Raw genomic sequence first — 18,590 nt, forward strand, 5'->3', positions numbered from 1 at the left:
TTGACTGGCCAATCGGCTGACCCACCCTCCTCCTTGCCTAAACCCAACCAATTTTACCGATTGACCCGCCTACCCGCTTACTTCCCTAAACCCAACCAACAATTTACAAAAGCCGTCCAGAAAAAGAAACGCCCTTTTCTGATTTTTACCACGTTCTCGGATTTTACCACATTATCACCCTGTTATGAACTTATTTTTGGACTCTGTTTTTGTCTTACCTGCCTTCTGGAACCGCTCTTCCCCCGGTTATCATCATAGTCGAAGTCCGCCGAAGTACACAACTTGCTAACTAGACAAACTGGTTGCAGCGGGAAAGCCTCCACACAAAGGTTAGCGGTCAACTGGTAAGCGTGAAAAGGAATGGCATCATACCGCCCCGTAGCGTTCACTTTAAAAAATGAAATGCAGCCATACGTACCTCCGGCTACATAATTGAAAGTCTCCAGAAACGTCTGTGGGACTTTGTTTTCAGAATGAGCCTGGGTTGATTTGCTGTGGTTCTAAAACGTTTAGTAGTCTTCTTCACTAGTTTCTTTTCTTGAACACAACACTAGATATTCCTGATAGTTTTGGGGGTGGGGTGGGTGGGGAGCAGCCAATGGCATCTATAGTGGGAATAAAAAATACTCTTGAAGTCAATGGCAACATGCTTCGATATCTCCATTTGTGTTGGATAGAAAAAAGCAGTTTAGATGAAGCGGAGGATGAGTACCATAAATGATGACCATGTCCATTTTGGGGTTGAACAATCCCTTTAAATATTCTGTTACACCAGAAGCAATACTTAAATGCAAGTTATGCTCGACTATGTGACCATAAACATCTGCTGCAGCACAGAGATGTAGGCACCTGTTCAGACAGAAGTGTCCAATCCTGTTCCCAGAGGTCCATATAGGTAGAGTTCAACACTAATTTAAACCCCCCAACCGGCTAACAGAGAGCCACTTGCATTCAAAACCACATACTGTCTGAGTAGGTACTGCATTTGTTCTATATTGTATCAACATGAATAATATGAACGGAATTTGCATGTTCTATACCTGCTATCTTGCCTTTGTCTTGACTGTGTGGGTTGCATTGGTTCACTTAAATGTATGAATCATCTATTGGTGGTCCATTGATTGCATACTTTAGAATAAAAGCAGACGCAAATTGTCATCCGGGTATTTCTTGCCCATTTTTCTTGCTCCTATTTACCTTATTCTTCGCGTATGAGTGGGCACAGCGATGTGAATCATTTTGGATCGAGACTTCCGCTCTCATTCACTTCCATTTAGTTTTAGACATTAAAAACAGCATGTTATGCTGCTTGATGTTGCAAACTGACATTTTCTTATTATATGATTCTGCTTTGTCTGTATAGTCCTGCAAACACTTGTTTGTAGAGCGAGTAGTTTGATAGTTTCTGGAGTTGATGAACTCACAGAGCTGGATGCACCTCTAAAAGGATCATAATGGACTCAGACATGGCGCCGAACATAACTACGCTGTTTTTCAGCCTTTCTAAAACAAATAAAGCACAGCTACTCTCTCAATAAAATCCATGTTAGCCATTTAGCAACAAAGCTAACGTCACCAGGCAGACAGAAGCCCTGCCCATGACACGAATCCATGTCTATTGTGAAGTGAATTTGACGAGCGAATGAAGCGAGTAAACTTCCCACCTCTATTTACATGCGAGTAGCGCAATTTGTTTGCATGTTCCGCATCTGGGATGAACACAGCATCACAGTGCATTGTGGGTATTCTCTTCCTACTGAGTTTGCATTGGTTGTACATTTGTAACTACAATGCATTGTGGGATTGCTTAAGTGCACTTCAGAACGTCCACTATGGTTTCGGACACCAGTACAAATGGCTGGTTCTTCAAATAGTGCATTATTTAGTGTTAAAGGGGCATATACAGCTTATGAATGCAGACATGCTACACATATTGTCTTTTACATCCTATATAATAAGAAAGGGCGACATGATAGCTCAGTGTTTAGCACTGTGGCCTCACAGCAAGAAGGTTGCTGGTTCAAACCTCTATGAGGAGTTTGTTCTCCCCGTGTGGGCTTTCTCCGGGTGCTCCGGTTTCCCCTACAGTCCAAAGGCACGTTCTATAGATTAGTTGGGTAAACTGGAATAGCTGGCGGTTCATTCCACTGTGGTGACCCCTGATAAATAAGGGACTAAGCCAAAGGAGAATGAATGAATATGATTGAATTTCAGACAAGCTTCCTTGAAAGTGTATTGGAGCTAGTTGAAGTGAATCTCTTGACCTCCATTAACATGATTGGACACCCCTGAATTACAATATCAAACAACAGGGATCAATTGAGCTTTCAGAAATCCAATATGTTGTATTCCTGATTGTATTCGCTCTGATGCAACGCTCAAACAATATCTTTAATGTTAATTTAGTGATTCCCGGCACCAAACTTAATAATAATCTTTAAGTTTAAGCAACTCAACTGGGCAAGCCCACAGCACAAGGACTCTTTGAAAGACATTTTAAGAGGAGTCATCATGTTTAAGCAGACTGACACAGATTAATTAGACACAATAAACATTCCAATCCATCAATCGCTCGGTCAGAACATGATCTACCTTTTAAGTGCCCTAATGCGTGTTTAATTAACATGGGACCACAGCTATCTCCGATCAGCACAGAAGATAGCCTGGCGTGTGACTAGCATACTCATTATCATGATGTCTCTCATTAGTGTTAGGTTAAAAGATATTAAAAAAGTCATCCCAAAGCAACTTGAATTATTACAATGTACCCTACGCTCAGGCTTTTATCTCTAAATCCCTTCTTGAAAAGCCTGAACAGCTTGTTTCCTGGTCTGTCGTTAGGTATTTATATGTAAATGTGGCATTTTACCCCCCCAAAAAAACGTTCAGACAGAAGTTAAAGAGCGATGTTTCATCAAGAGCTTTGTGCTCGGTGTGATTTCACCAGGCAGGACATACTCCTGGATTAACATCTATGTTGATCCTGGAACAACGTTCCAATCAGCCAATCAGAATTAAGGGATGCATTTACAGTTTCAGTCAAGCTTAGTTTATGTACTTCAACATGATTGCTATCCAACTATTATTCCCATCTGCTTTTGGGAATAATTTACAGTTAGGGTTGGGTTTAGGGCAGGGGTGGGCAAACTCAATCCTAGAGGGCCGGTGTCCTGCACAGTTTAGCTCCAACTCTAATCAAAAACACAACCCGGGCTCATTGTGCAAACGTAGCCCCGCGGACGTTTCTGCGGACCGCGATTTACATCACGGGAGGTACGTATTCAAGCGTTTTTTTGTTTTCGCGGATCCGCGAGAGGCCGCTGTGCGCGCTTTTTCGTGTCTTGGGCGGGCGCCTCTCGGGAGCGCTTGGCGTTCGCACCCGCGCTATTCTCGCGCGAAAAGCCGCCGGATCGAAAAAAAAAAAAGCAAAAGCCCTCGTCTTCGATTTCGACCGCGTTTTCGGATCCCGCCGCGTTCTCGCCCTTATTTTCCGGATTCCGTTTTTCGTCTTACCTGATTTCCGGAACCGCTCTTCCCCGGACTCGATCCCGGTTGTCGTCCACCGCGGCCGGCTCCTCCTCCTCCGAGGCCTCCGCTCCGCCGATGCAACGCTGTGAGCTAGGCGGACAAACTGATTGCGTCGGGAAAGCCCTCCACTCGGAGGCGAGCCGTCGGCCGGCGAGCACGAAGAGGAGGAGCGGAGCAGCGCCACACCGCCCCGCAGCGTTCGCTCGAAACCTCCGGCCACGTAAATCGCGGTCTCCAGAAATGTCCGCGGGGCTACTTTTCTAGAATGAGCTTGGGTTGCAAAAACACCTGCTTATAGTTTTCTAGTTGAAGACACTCATTAGCTTGCTCAGGTGTGTATGATTAGTATTGGAGCAAAACTGTGTAGGATACCGACCCTCTAGGATCGAGTTTGCCCACCCCTGGAATGGGATTCCAGGATCAACATAGATGTTAATCCAGGATCGCCTCCTACTTGGCGAAATCCCACCTGCTGAGATATGACGTGCAACAAACATACCAAAATACTCACCTCGTTTTGAGTGGTGTTCTTGCGCATTTCTCCAATCTGGCCATCTTCAGGGTCTTGCACGAAAACCACCTCAGCTTTGTAGACTCCTTCTTCTGCCATGCTCTTCTCACGGTCCCCTGGCTCTCCTGAAGACTGACATTGAACAGGAGATGTTACAAAGCCACGCCAAATCGGAAACGGCAGCTGTCCCAAAGCAGGCCCCTACTACCGACGGCTATTTCTGGCTCCCGTGCATCTTGCCGATATACAAGAGTGAATGCATTTATATGTGCGTGTGCTCCAGCTTGAACATCTTTTCAGCAGAAGACCATGTCCCTCGTGTATTGCTCACATGCAAGCACACATGACCCACCCTGATTGTGTAAGCCCTTCAGCAAATGCCTTTCACATTTTCCCTTTCACACACACACATACAGGTCCCCTTTTGGTCAAAATAAAAAAATAAATCTTCACCGGAGGCCTTTTAACTTGATTTAAGGCATGTACAATAGGAGACCTGAAAAAGGTTCCCTCTTAGAGAGGTAGGCAACTGCACACACATAGAGATGTGGGTTATTCTATTCTATTTTTTTATGAATACTGTATTGCTATATATATATATATATATAGTATCGTCACCTTGGAATTCTAAGGTTCTATCTGTGTTCTAAATGATTTTGAGATATTCCAGCAAAAAATATGTGTGTAACGGTTCTCTTTCATACATTAACATAACAGAGACCCTAAATGTACTTTAAATGTAAATCATCAAACTTCTCTTACATTTGCAAATTGAAGTAAAAAATGATAAATAAATGCAGATAGAAGCTTGTAAAAAAATATCTCCCACTTGGAATCGTAAGATATCTGGCAGATCATTAATTGAAGCATTACTTTTCAAGAAATACAGTTAATATATATATATATATATATATATATATATATATATATATATATATATATATATATATATATATATATAGACATATAGACATATAGACATATAGATATATATAATTTGGTGTTGTAACAATATGTTGATGCTTTCTATAACATTTATTTAATGTTTTAGAATGAATATTTATTTGCTGCTCAAATTAATTAACTGTTTTTATTTTTTAAATAAAACGTCTTAAAATATAAACAACTTATAAAAAAATCACAGAATGTGAATAAGTTGTCATTTAATAAGAATATGTGAATAACTCAATTTTAACAAAAATGTCAGATAGAACCTTATAATTGTAAGGTGACTATTTATTTATTTATTGCTTTCTGTCTGATATTAATATACATACTTTCTCAAAAGAAAGACTATGACTATCTGGTATGTCTCTGCCCAATATAACTATCGATTAAGAATCGAATATATTCTATCCCATCACACCTTCCCTAAACCCAAGCAACAGTGTTTTCAAAAGCACAGATTGACCCAACATTGCATTACCTAAACCCACCCGATAGTGTTGTCAAAAACATCAACTGACCCACCCACCCACTCACTTCCCTGAAGCCAACCGATAGTGTTGTCAAAAACATCAACTGACCCACCCACCCACTCACTTCCCTGAAGCCAACCGATAGTGTTGTCAAAAACATCAACTGACCCACCCACCCACCCACTCACTTCCCTGAAGCCAACCGATAGTGTTTTCAAAAGCACCGATTGACCCCATCACCCCTACCCTAAACCCAAGCAACAGTGTTTTCAGAAGCATGAATTGACCCAACATTGCATTACCTAAACCCAACCGATAGTGTTTTCAAAAGCATCTATTGACCCAATCACAATTCCTGAACCCAAGCGAGCGTTTTCAAAAGCACCAATTGACCCAACATTGCATTACCTAAACCCAACCAATAGTGTTTTCGGAACCACCGGTTGACCCTATCGCCCCCTTCCCTAAACCCAACCGATAGTGTTTTCAAAAGCATCAAATGACCCGATCACAATCCCTAAACCCAAGTGACAGTGTTTTCAGAAGCACCAATTGACCCAACATTGCATTACCTAAACCCAACCGATAGTGTTGTCAAAAACATCAACGGAATTGAGTTTGGCACACACAAAGTAAGCAGTTAACCTATATTTGCTTTCTGTTTGAGGGACACAGCATGGCATAATATCTCTCAGGAGTGACCCTCACCTTTGCTGTGTTTGTCTGAAATACTTTCCTCCAGACCCTGTTCTCAGCAGGCAGCCTTTTCAGAAACGGCACGAAGGGGAAAGACTTGAGCTTGGTTGCAAATACCGTGGTGACCTGTAAATAAACACATATTATTAAAGTGATTTCAACTCACGCAGAGAAACAGCGAGGAGCAGATGGAAACAACAAAGAACCATCAAGCTTCTGTTGGCACGAACAAATGACCGAATCAAAATGAGTGCCGTATCCGGATGAGCCGTAATGTTTCAGACTCATATTGTCTGATTGGAGCATTCAGTGTCACAACAACATTTACAACAGCGCTGTTTTCAATCTAAGACACAAATCAAGAGCTGTGATTTTAAATATCATGCTACATACCATTTCATTTCACCATCATGCATATTTATCTAGCTTTCCGCAGAACATATTTAGTCAACAGAAAGCTCTGAAATGTGTGCAGGTCTTGCTAATAGAGACAGAATTTGACGCTTCTTAAAAATAAAAGAATTGAAAATGTGGTTAGACTTTTGTTTGGCCACACTTTATTCATTTTAAGATAGAATCCACACTATTAATCAACCATTAACTATGATTTAAGCTCTATAAACTCCTAATTTGATGCTTATTAATAGTTATTAGGGTAGTAGTTGGGTTTGGATGTAAAATAGGATTAGAGATTGATCACTCAGTGCATTCAGGTGCTTTATAAGTATAATAAACAGACAATATATTAATAATTTTCCGGAAGGGCATCCGCTGTGTAAAAATGTACTGGGTAAGTTGGCGGTTCATTCCGCTGTGGCGACCCCAGATTAATTAAGGGACTAAGCTGACAAGAAAATGAATGAATATATTAATAGTAAGCAGATAATAAGCCACTAGTTCATTTATTTATTCATTGTTTCTTCGGCTTAGTCTCTATTTCAGAGCGGAATAAACCGCTAACTTATCCAGCATATGTTTTACACAGCGGATGCCCTTCCAGCTGCATCCCAGTACTGGGAAACACCCATACACTCTCACATTCATACACTACAGACAATTTTGTTCATCAATTCACTTATAGCGCATGTGTTTGGACTGTGGGGGAAACCAGAGCACCCTGAGGAAACCCACACCAACAAAGGGAGAACATGCAAACTCCACAAAGAAACGCTAACTAGACCAGATTTGAACCAGAGACCTTCTTGCTGTGAGGTCACAGTGCTAACCACTGAGTACAAAGTAACTTTAAAATGTTTTACCTTCTGCAGCGCCGCTGGCATGGAACGGTCTGCGAATGCCAATGTGTCTCCCAGACTGCATCAAGCTGTTGTATACTCATTGGATTGCAGGAAAGACAAAGGGCTTCATTCAGAGTGTGAATGTAGGAGTTCGGGACAGCCCTTCCTGATCGCTGTTTAATATCTGACAATGATTGCTTTTGCGAGGAATATGATGTTCGTGATCACTTGCAGATGTCATATAACTATTCGATTTAAGACGCACCTTCTCATTTTTTCAACATAATCAATGTCTCTCTTGTGAAAGATTACTAAAAGTGTGGGATTTGAGTAGAGATTAAAACTATTTGCAGCCTTTGTTCATTGTCTGAACCAACTTCATGAGCTTGAAAACAGGACTTTTGATGCATCTTCGACGTTTATTGAGTGTTATGTTTTTGACATTTATTATGTGTTAAGAGTTTTCGTCTTGTTTATAGTCCAAATATTAGAACATTTGTAAATCAAGAAGCATTTTCTTGACAAGCGAAAAATACTGTTTTGTTTTCAGAAATAATAAGCCAAAATGAAGTGAGTTTTTCCCTAAAACAAGAATAAAGCAAAATAATCAGTAAAAATAATATATTATTATTAAAAAAATCTATTTCAGTAAGTGAAATAAAAGAGGAAAGACAAAGGCCTTCATTCAGAGTGTACACTGCAAAAAATGTTTTTCTTACTTAGATTTTTCTGTCTTGTTTCTCGTCCAAATGTCTAAAAATTCTCATATCAAGAAGCATTTTCTAGGCAAGCAAAACATATTGTCTTGTTTTCAGAAATAACATGCAATATTAAGTAAGTTTTTCCTTAAAATAAGCAAAATAATCTGCTAATGGGGTCAGCAAAATAATCTTGTTTTTCCTTTTGACATAAGATTATTTAGCTTCCCCCATTGGCAGATTTTTTAACTTGTTTTAAGGAAAAACTCACTTAATTTTAGCATATTATATCTTAAAACAAGACAGTATGTTTTGCTTGAAAATTCTGCTTGATTTAAGAGTTTTTAGATATTTGGACTAAAAACAAGAAAAAAAATCTAAGTAGGAAAAGCATTTTTTGCAGTGTAGATGTAGGAGTTCGGGACGGCCCTTCCTGATCCCTTATTAATATCTGACAATGATTGTTTTTGCGAGGAATATGATGTTCGTGATCACTTGCAGATGTCATACAACTATTCAATTTAAGATGCACCTTCTCGTTTTTATAACATAATCAATGTCTCTTTTGTGAAATTGTTTATCCAAATATCTGAACATTTGTAAATCAAGAAGCATTTTCTTGACAAGCGAAAAACACTGTCTTGTTTTCAGAAATATTATGCCAAAATTAAGTGAGTTTTTCCCTAAAACAAGCAAAATAATCAGTTAAAATATAATATTATTATTAAAATAATCAATTTTATTAAGTGAATTAATCTTGTTTTTCCATTTTACAGAAGATTATTTTGCTTACCCTATTGACAGACTATTTAGCTTGTGTTAAGGAAAATTATTATTAATTATTTTTAAGTTCATCAGGAACTTAAAAGGTCAGGCACAAAAGTAATTATAATTGCAATGTTACTTAATACTCAGATATTGTAGCATTATTAGACTTATTATTTCTTAAAACAAGGAAATGTGTTTTGCTTGTCTAGAAAATGCTTCTTAATTTAGGATTTTTTAGATATTTGGACTAGAAACAAGACAAAAAAAAACTCTGAAAACTGAAAAGCCCAGACAGCAGCTGAAATCTCTCAGTAGTTCTTCAGCAAGCCTCTGCCCTTCCTCAGTGTAAATGAATATCAGCTGCTTCAGTTCAACATCTACATTAGCAGGAGATGAAGATTAACCCATTTCAGCAAGACAATGATCCACAACACAGCCAAGGAGACTTTCAGATGCTTTCAGAGAAAGAAAATCAAGCCGTAGAATGGCCCAGCCAATCACCTGACCTGAATCTAATAGAGAATGCAAACTAAAATTTGATAGACGAGACCCACAGAACTATCAAGATTTTTGACAGTCTGTGAGAAACTCACATCTGAGCAATGCATGTCTTTATTCTCCATATGAAAGGCGTCTTTGAGCTGCCTTCAAAATAAAAGCCTTTTATATAACGTATTAAATGCATTTAAGTTGTTCAGTACTTTCTCCATGTGTCACTCTATCATTATTGAACACCATTTTTTTCAGATTTCTTGGTTTTGTTTTGTTTTTATGTTTGTATTTTTTGGGTTTTTACTAAAATCTGTTTTAATTCCATGTCAACATCTCCTTTAGGTATATTATTCCCAGGAAAAAAACATGACAATAAGTTCAATAGTTATTTTCCATGCTGTATGTATTGATGGGTTTGGTGTTTTTAATCTGACAGTGGAAAAAATCATTTAAACTGAAATAAAATAGGAGTACTCCTAATGTTGTTTTGGTTTTTTTGTTTTTTTATAAACAAAAATGTATATCTAATAAATGTGGATTGTTTTTAAAAGGTCATGAAATTCAAGGAATTTAACCTATGTTGCGCATGATTCATGGGTGTTTTCCATTTATTTATAATATTGAGTTAAACAATAGGACATTGTTCTGACAACTTCTGAGGCAAAAAGAAAATCTGTCTTTTATTTTGTTCTAAAATGTTGTGTCAAGCTTGAAGAAATGTCAAAAAAATCCCTGCAGAGTTACAGTTTTACTTAAAAAGTTAACGAAGGAGAGATCAAGATCCCACAATACAATCTGAAAGTGTAAACAATTGGAAAGAAACAGATGAATCACGAGCTAAGCGAAACCGTTAATTAACAGATGTTTATTTTCAGTGTGATTGGTGGTTCATTTGTTTGCACAGCTAAAAATTACATGTAAAGTTATGGCACGTGTATTCGAAATGTGATGTTGAGGAGTGCGTTTTAAGATACATATGAGAACAATTATGTGCTGAATAAAAAATTTAATAAATCAACAATATCAAAAAGGACAGACAATGCAAATAACCAGGAATTCACTAGAATTTGACCCCAGGTCCAGTTTTTAAGCCTAAAGGCTTTTTTTCACCTAGAATGACAACTATAAACATGTGGATACGGCTCTGATTTGAATTGAATGGTCCACACCACAACTATAATGATGAGAGTGGAAAAAATATTTCACTGGAAATGTTTTCCTTCTTCCTTCAGTGGTTAAAGAAACACCGCTTTTTTCTTTTTTTATGGGGTCATTTTACAAATCCCCTGGTTACTTGTAGCTTAGCTTAGCATAAATCATCGAATCCAATTAGACCACTAGCATCTTGCTCAAAATTAACAAAAAAAAAAAAAAAGTGTTTTGATAATCTCCCTATTTAAAGGCTGACTTAAAGAATGACTTTTTCAATCTGTAAGTGAAGAAAAACTCTACATAAAATAAAATTAAATAATTAAAAACGTCGATTAAATTAAATTAAATTAAATTAAATTAAATTAAATTAAATTAAATTAAATTAAATTAAATCAAATCAAATTAAATTAAATTAAATTAAATTAAATTAAATATATAAGGCGAGGCAGTGGCGCAGTAGGTAGTGCTGTCGCCTCACAGCAAGAAGGTTGCTGGGTTGCTGGTTCGAGCCTCGGCTCGGTTGGCGTTTCTGTGTGGAGTTTGCCTGTTCTCCCTTCGTTCGCGTGGGTTTCCTCCAGGTGCTTCCCAGAGATGAATTGCGGCTGAAAGGGCATCCACTAAGTAAAAACTTGCTGGATAAGTTGGCGGTTCATTCCGCTGTGGCGACCCCGGATTAAAAAAGGGACTAAGCTGACAAGAAAATGAATGAATGAATAAATAAATAATTGAAAAAACAAAAAAAAGGAGTGCATCAAATGTTGTTTAACCCAAGACTATTAGCATCTCGCTCAAAAAAAAAAAAAGGAAAGCCGCTATTGTCGTTACTGTATTTCTGTGAGCGGCTACAGCACAAGCTTTAAAGAAATGAACTGTGCTGCTCGGGACAGAATGCCCCACATATTCAGTTTCAAAAGAGAGATGCACAAACAGACTATGAAAAGCATAACACAACACACAGATCCTCTGTGGCCGTATTCGTCCAGTGTGCAGAAAACACACTCTCACACACTGCTAACGATGTCTTGAATGCTGTCATTATAATCACAGGCTAAACTGTAATGATGTTGCGTTGGCTTCTTTGCGTTTGCAGATCTCCTGCATGATGTTGCCAACCCTCATCATTATAATCAGAGACACAGTCACCTGTTCACTCATGCTAAAATGCTGCATTTGAGTATTAAGTAATAGTGCAATTATTATTACTTCTGTGCAATCAGAATAGATACAAATGACCTGCTGCTTTCTGATGTGCACAAAGAAAATCTGCAGCACAAAAAAGGCAACACACAAAGCCCGATGTGCTGCTTCTTCTTCTCTAGAAAGTCCTTTTTATGTCAGAAAATTCACTTGGCATTTTTATCTTTCATGCAAAAAAATGGTTTTCTTTCTTAGAGCTGTTGTCTTGCTTCTAATCCAAATATTTCAAGATTCTTAAATCATGACGCATTATCAATGAAAACATTCACTCACCGGCCACTTTATTAGGTACACCTGTCCAACTGCTCGGTAATTCAAACTTTTAATCAGCCAATCACCTGTCATCAACTCAATGCATTTAGGCATGTAGACATGATCATGACGATCTGCTGCAGTTCAAACTGAGCATCAGAATGAAGAAGAAAGAAGATTTAAGTGACTTTAAATGTGGCATGGTTGTTGGTGCCAGACAGGCTGCTCTGAGTATTTCAGAAACTGCTGATCTATATTGTTAACTGCCTCAAGCAATATGTGTTTTGGATTGTCTACAGAACAAACCACTGCTGTACAACAGAGGTGAATTTAGGCATGGGCAGTAAGGGCAATCGCCCATATGACAAAATCGCGGCATCTTGCTGGGGGCGGCATGGGGAGATGGTGCAAAAAAAAAAGTGCCCCAGTAAAAGCTTAAAGATAAGATCTACTTTATGCAAGTGTATTAATTTAGAGTGGTTATCCCAGAATAATGATGTTAGGGGCTATGCACATTTGGCATCTTTTAAACAGGCAAGTTTGTTATTCTTCATGTGCAACAGTGTGCTGGTGGAAACAAATTGACGCATATGTCCAGAAAGCCATTTGACAAAACTAAAGTTTACATCATATGATGATGATGATGATGATGATGATGATGTTACTTTGACTAGGCATGGATGTGAAGCAGAAAGGAGGAATATTCAGTAAGGGATATAGCTAAGACTTTATAACATTAATTCATGGCTATGAATCAAGTCTAAGACAACAGATAATTACATAAAACATATATTATTTGTATTCTGTAGACCTGTCGTTATTAATATTTATGCAAAAGTCTTAGAATATTACCAACCCAGGCTCATTCTGATAACGTAGTCCCATGTTAGCTTCTGTCTATTGGTAAAATTGGTTGGGTTTAGGGAAGGAGGAGGGTGGGTCGATCGATTGGTTGGTCGGGCAGGCAGTCTAAACAGCAGGCCTCTGGTGAGTTTACGCAAGAACAGCGGCCGCGAACGGCACATGCAAAAGAAATTTGACAAATGAAAAGCGCACACAGCAGCCTCTCGTTGATTTGCGAAAACAAAAACTGCAAAAATATGTACCTCCCTGCCGTCTTTTAGGATGACACTGGGTTGCATATTACTCCAGTTGTGTCTTTACATTGTTTTTTAGTTACATTTAGGGTTAATTTCTGTAATTTACTTAGAATATTAATTGTATAATAATAATAATAATAATAAACAAAGTGTTTGTTTATCGAAAATAAATAAATTTATTTAAATGTATTTTTAATGATTATTTTCTTTCATTCCTTTTCTTGTCGGCTTAGTCCCTTTATTAATCCGGGGTTGCCACAGCGGAATGAACCGCCAACTTATCCAGCACGTTTTTACGCAGTGGATGCCCTTCCAGCTGCAACCCATCTCTGGGAAACATCCACACACACACACTCATTCACATTCATACACTATGGACAATTTAGCCTACCCAATTCACCTGTACTGCATGTGTTTGGACTGTGGGGGAAACCGGAGCACCCGGATGAAACTCACGCAAACTCCACACAGAAACGCCAACTGACCCAGCCGAGGCTCGAATCAGCAACCTTCTTGCTGTGAGGCGACAGCACTATCTACTGCGCCACTGCGTCGCCCTAATAATATTTTAAATGTTTATATTTAAAATATATATTCAAATATTTAAAATATATATAAAGTCAACCTCATAGTGTCTTTAATTCTTGGGGGATGGGGCCCCATGGGGTGCCATTTAAACTAGAACCAACACTGTTATACAATGACTTGCTTATTTACCATAACTTTACCCTATTTAACCTAGTTAGCCTTTAAAGATGAATACTAGTGTCTTGAAGAATATCTAGTCTAATATTATGTGCTGTCATCATGGCAAAGATAAAATAAATCAGTTATTAAAACTATTATATTTAGAAATGTGCTGAAATAATCTTCACTCCGTTAAACAGAAATTGGGGAAAAGTATTCAGAGGGGCTAATAATTCTGACCTCAACTGTACATAGTGCGCCTCTCAATCCTTTATTTATTTAAATAGAAAAAATCAAACCATAAAAACCCATAAGTGTGAGTATTTAACTTACAATATGTATTTTTACTTTACACATTTCACAATGGCATTGCCCATAAATCCCCCATTAGTCAAATTCACTGCCACATTAAATCAAATGAATCACTCTCCAGAGCAATAGTTCATTCACACTTCGCTCACAAACATGTTCATAGCTCTGAAAATAATTCTTTTTAGGTCTGTTTACCCATATTTTCTGTCACTCAGTCAGCTGCAAGTCCCTTTATCTCATCCTCTCCAGATATTTCCATCAAAACAAGCCGTTAATTATCACTTAAAATGCAGCGTACATCACACGCGCAGAGCTAATCCAGATAAAGGAATTCATTTGTAATTTATCATATAATTTGCGCAAGACAATCTTTAAGAAGGTGTGAATACACAGGGATTTAGCCAATCATTGCTTGACTAATTAAGCTTAGCAGGGGATTTCCAACGTTTCGGCCAAGCGTCAGTCAGTCTGGAGCTAAATCGAAGGAATCGATGTTATAGAAAGGCGACACGGCGGCTCAGTGGTTAGCATTGTCGCCTCACAGCAAGAAGATCGCTGGTTCGAGTCCCGGCTAGGCCAGTTAGGGTTTCTGTGTGGAGTTTGCATGTTCTCCCCATGTTCCCGTGGTTTCCCACCAGGTGCTCAGGTTTCCCTCACATTCCAAACACATGCACTATAGGAGACTAGTGTATGCTGGGTTACAGCTGGAAGCTGCGTAAACATGCTGAAATAGTTGGCGGTTCATTCCACTGTGGTGGCCTCTGAAAAATCAGGGATTAGGCTGAAGGTAAATGAATGAATCAGATTAAAATATTATGTGAAAAGGGTCCATACATCTCAGAGAAGGACTTTAAAGAAGAACTATTAATGCACTAGAACACAAACAGCACTAGAGGTGGCGTTGGAGCTGTGTGTTTGGGTTTCATTAAATTCAACACTTCCCTGCAGTTCCAGAGTGATTAGAGAGCAAATCAGGAATTTAGTCTTCGCGTTTTAAGCACTACACAGAATCTTGTACACCTACATCTCGCATCCACAAAAGTGGGCTTCACGCAGAGCTTTCGGTACCCCTGCAGTGTCAGCAGCACAGACACAGAGAAAGTCACAAACAAACAGAAGCAGTCAAAGACCTCGGCGGGCATCTCCTACTCGCACATAAAATCTCTCCTCTGTGCTCTCTGTAGCCCAGTGTTATGTGGATCATACCGTTCCGTGCAGGCTCAGATTTCCAGCCCATTCCCAAGCAATGGGGTGTGTTTGTCCCAGGACAGTGTGTTGTGTCCAAAACACAGATGCAACATCAGCTTGCTTAACCCTTCTGTGCTGTTGGGGATCTGTGGTCCCGCCAAAAATAAAAAAACAAGCGTTATAGCTATTTCTTAGCCAGATATTTTAAATAATGTGTCAAAAGCCAAACATACCTGTATACATAGACCTTTTATTCAGCATACCTTTTCTTTAAATACAACTGGGTATTAAAAAATATACAATTGGGATGTAAAAAAAAATCTGAACAAATAAATAATAATAATAATAAAAACATTATATATGTTTAACATTATATATGTTATATATAAACATTATATATACCAGCTAAGACCATGCTGGAAATGGCAAAACCCCTATAAAACCAGTTTTATATATAAATATATAAATATAAATATCGCACTTCCGGCTGAAAGCGTGTCTAGACTTTACTGGACATCAGAGCTACCTAAATCAACCACTTGAAGTTTTTTAAAGTAAATCTTAAGAGTTTTTTTTTTTCAGTATAACCTTTACTGTTGATCTTTGTATCTATTGACGTCCACATTAGCATTACAGATTAATCAGACTTATAGCTGCTGAGAAATTGACTTGATTTGATGAAGCTGTCATTAAAAGTGCTGGTTAACGCTATATGATGCAAACATCTGTTCACCATATGACAGCACAGCAGCCTGAGCCGATCATTATGTCTGTTGCATAGCAACATTCTGCCCATGTATATGATCTAGCAGATGCTCTATGACACTCAATTCAATATGCAGCATGCCTAAAGATGCACTTTAGCTTGAACTTTCCATAACTGAGGCAAATTCCCTTTCTAGTGTTCACTCGGACATATATTACAATTAACAATTGCTATATTTGCACGACAGCATTTTCAGCTGTCTATTTCAATTGGGAACTGTCACCGACTTGGTCCCAGTCATTCCCCTCGCTGGCCAGCAGAGGTCACCATCGCCAGACTTCTAACCATTACATCATCTTCAGACACTGATTGCAACGCACCTGCAGCACATCTATCTCACTGATCACCACACACACACATATAAGCAGTCCAAACACTCACTCCAGGGCGAAGTCTTGTTCTGCCCTTACTGACATTTCTGAGCGTTCATCTCCTTGCCTGATCTCCCCGTTATTATCCGGACTGTCCCTTGACCTTGCCTTGCCTGCCTTGAACCCTGCCTTGTACCTCGACTTTGATCCACGCCGCCTGCCCCGAACCCATTCTGGTCTCTCTCCTTTGACCCACGCCGCCTGCCTCTGACCCATGCCTGCTTATCTGAGTTTATGTAGGCCTACAGTTTAACATTCATGTCTTACATCATAAACAGTTAATATCTCATTGAACATCATTTATTTTTACCACCAATTATCATAGTAGAACAGTTTCTCAAGCAGTTTGTGATGCATTTTGGAAACAGGAGATGAGCCTCTGGTCTAATGAGACACCTGGCTTGAGAAACCCGTTCTTAAACACTTGATTTTTTGGGTAGCTCACATATTTTGAAGGCCTTCGGCGGAAATCAAACGAGCCATTTTAATCTAGATTAGTCCCGAGATTAATCTAGATTAAACAAATTTATCTATGCCCACTAATAATATACAGTATACACTTCAAACACTATATACAGGACACTTCAAACACTATATACAGGACACTTCAAACACTGTATACAGGACACTTCAAACACTGTATACAGGACACTTCAAACACTGTATACAGGACACTTCAAACACTATATACAGGACACTTCAAACACGTATATACAGGACACTTCAAACACTATATACAGGACACTTTAAAAACTGTATACAGGACACTTCAAACAATGTATACAGGACACTTCAAACACTGTATACAGGACACTTCAAACACTGTATACAGGACACTTCAAACACTATATACAGGACACTTCAAACACTATATACAGGACACTTCAAACACTGTATACAGGACACTTCAAACACGTATATACAGGACACTTCAAACACGTATATACAGGACACTTCAAACACGTATATACAGGACACTTCAAACACGTATATACAGGACACTTCAAACACGTATATACAGGACACTTCAAACACTATATACAGGACACTTTAAAAACTGTATACAGGACACTTCAAACACGTATATACAGGACACTTCAAACACGTATATACAGGACACTTCAAACACGTATATACAGGACACTTCAAACACTATATACAGGACACTTTAAAAACTGTATACAGGACACTTCAAACACTGTATACAGGACACTTCAAACACTGTATACAGGACAGTTCAAACACTGTATACAGGACACTTCAAACACGTATATACAGGACACTTCAAACACGTATATACAGGACACTTCAAACACGTATATACAGGACACTTCAAACACGTATATACAGGACACTTCAAACACGTATATACAGGACACTTCAAACACTATATACAGGACACTTCAAACACTGTATACAGGACACTTCAAACACGTATATACAGGACACTTCAAACACTATATACAGGACACTTCAAACACGTATATACAGGACACTTCAAACACTATATACAGGACACTTTAAAAACTGTATACAGGACACTTCAAACACTGTATACAGGACACTTCAAACACTGTATACAGGACACTTCAAACACTGTATACAGGACACTTCAAACACTATATACAGGACACTTCAAACACTGTATACAGGACACTTCAAACACTATATACAGGACACTTCAAACACTGTATACAGGACACTTCAAACACGTATATACAGGACACTTCAAACACTATATACAGGACACTTCAAACACTGTATACAGGACACTTCAAACACTGTATACAGGACACTTCAAACACTGTATACAGGACACTTCAAACACTATATACAGGACACTTCAAACACTGTATACAGGACACTTCAAACACTATATACAGGACACTTCAAACACTGTATACAGGACACTTCAAACACTATATACAGGACACTTCAAACACTGTATACAGGACACTTCAAACACTGTATACAGGACACTTCAAACACTATATACAGGACACTTCAAACACTGTATACAGGACACTTCAAACACTATATACAGGACACTTCAAACACTGTATACAGGACACTTCAAACACGTATATACAGGACACTTCAAACACTATATACAGGACACTTCAAACACTGTATACAGGACACTTCAAACACTGTATACAGGACACTTCAAACACTGTATACAGGACACTTCAAACACTGTATACAGGACACTTCAA

At 38.6% G+C, this 18,590-nt stretch overlaps 2 protein-coding genes across 12 annotated transcripts in view; both read right to left on the bottom strand.

Moving 5' to 3' along the window:
* The window catches only part of lrrc1 (leucine rich repeat containing 1), a 593,918-nt gene that overhangs the window by 467,802 nt on the left and 107,526 nt on the right, over nucleotides 1-18,590 (bottom strand). The gene's annotated exons all lie outside the window — the stretch shown is intronic.
* Nucleotides 1-18,590, bottom strand: part of mlip (muscular LMNA-interacting protein) — a 66,007-nt gene that overhangs the window by 41,285 nt on the left and 6,132 nt on the right. For 8 of the 11 annotated variants that reach the window (XM_087278815.1, XM_087278823.1, XM_087278821.1 and 5 more), the window contains exons 2-3: nucleotides 6,166-6,279; nucleotides 4,040-4,171 (exon numbers count right to left, since the gene is read on the bottom strand). In XM_087278815.1, the coding sequence (XP_087134941.1) occupies nucleotides 4,040-4,171; nucleotides 6,166-6,279 (246 nt within the window). Of the gene's footprint in view, nucleotides 1-4,039; nucleotides 4,172-6,165; nucleotides 6,280-7,412; nucleotides 8,611-18,590 lie in introns of those variants that run through there. The other 3 variants (XM_087278824.1, XM_087278822.1, XM_087278816.1) reach the window with 1 other exon arrangement.

This window comes from Danio rerio, chromosome 13 (assembly GCF_052040795.2).
Source record: "Danio rerio strain M-AB ecotype USA chromosome 13, GRCz13ab, whole genome shotgun sequence".
Classification (NCBI taxonomy): domain Eukaryota; kingdom Metazoa; phylum Chordata; class Actinopteri; order Cypriniformes; family Danionidae; genus Danio; species Danio rerio.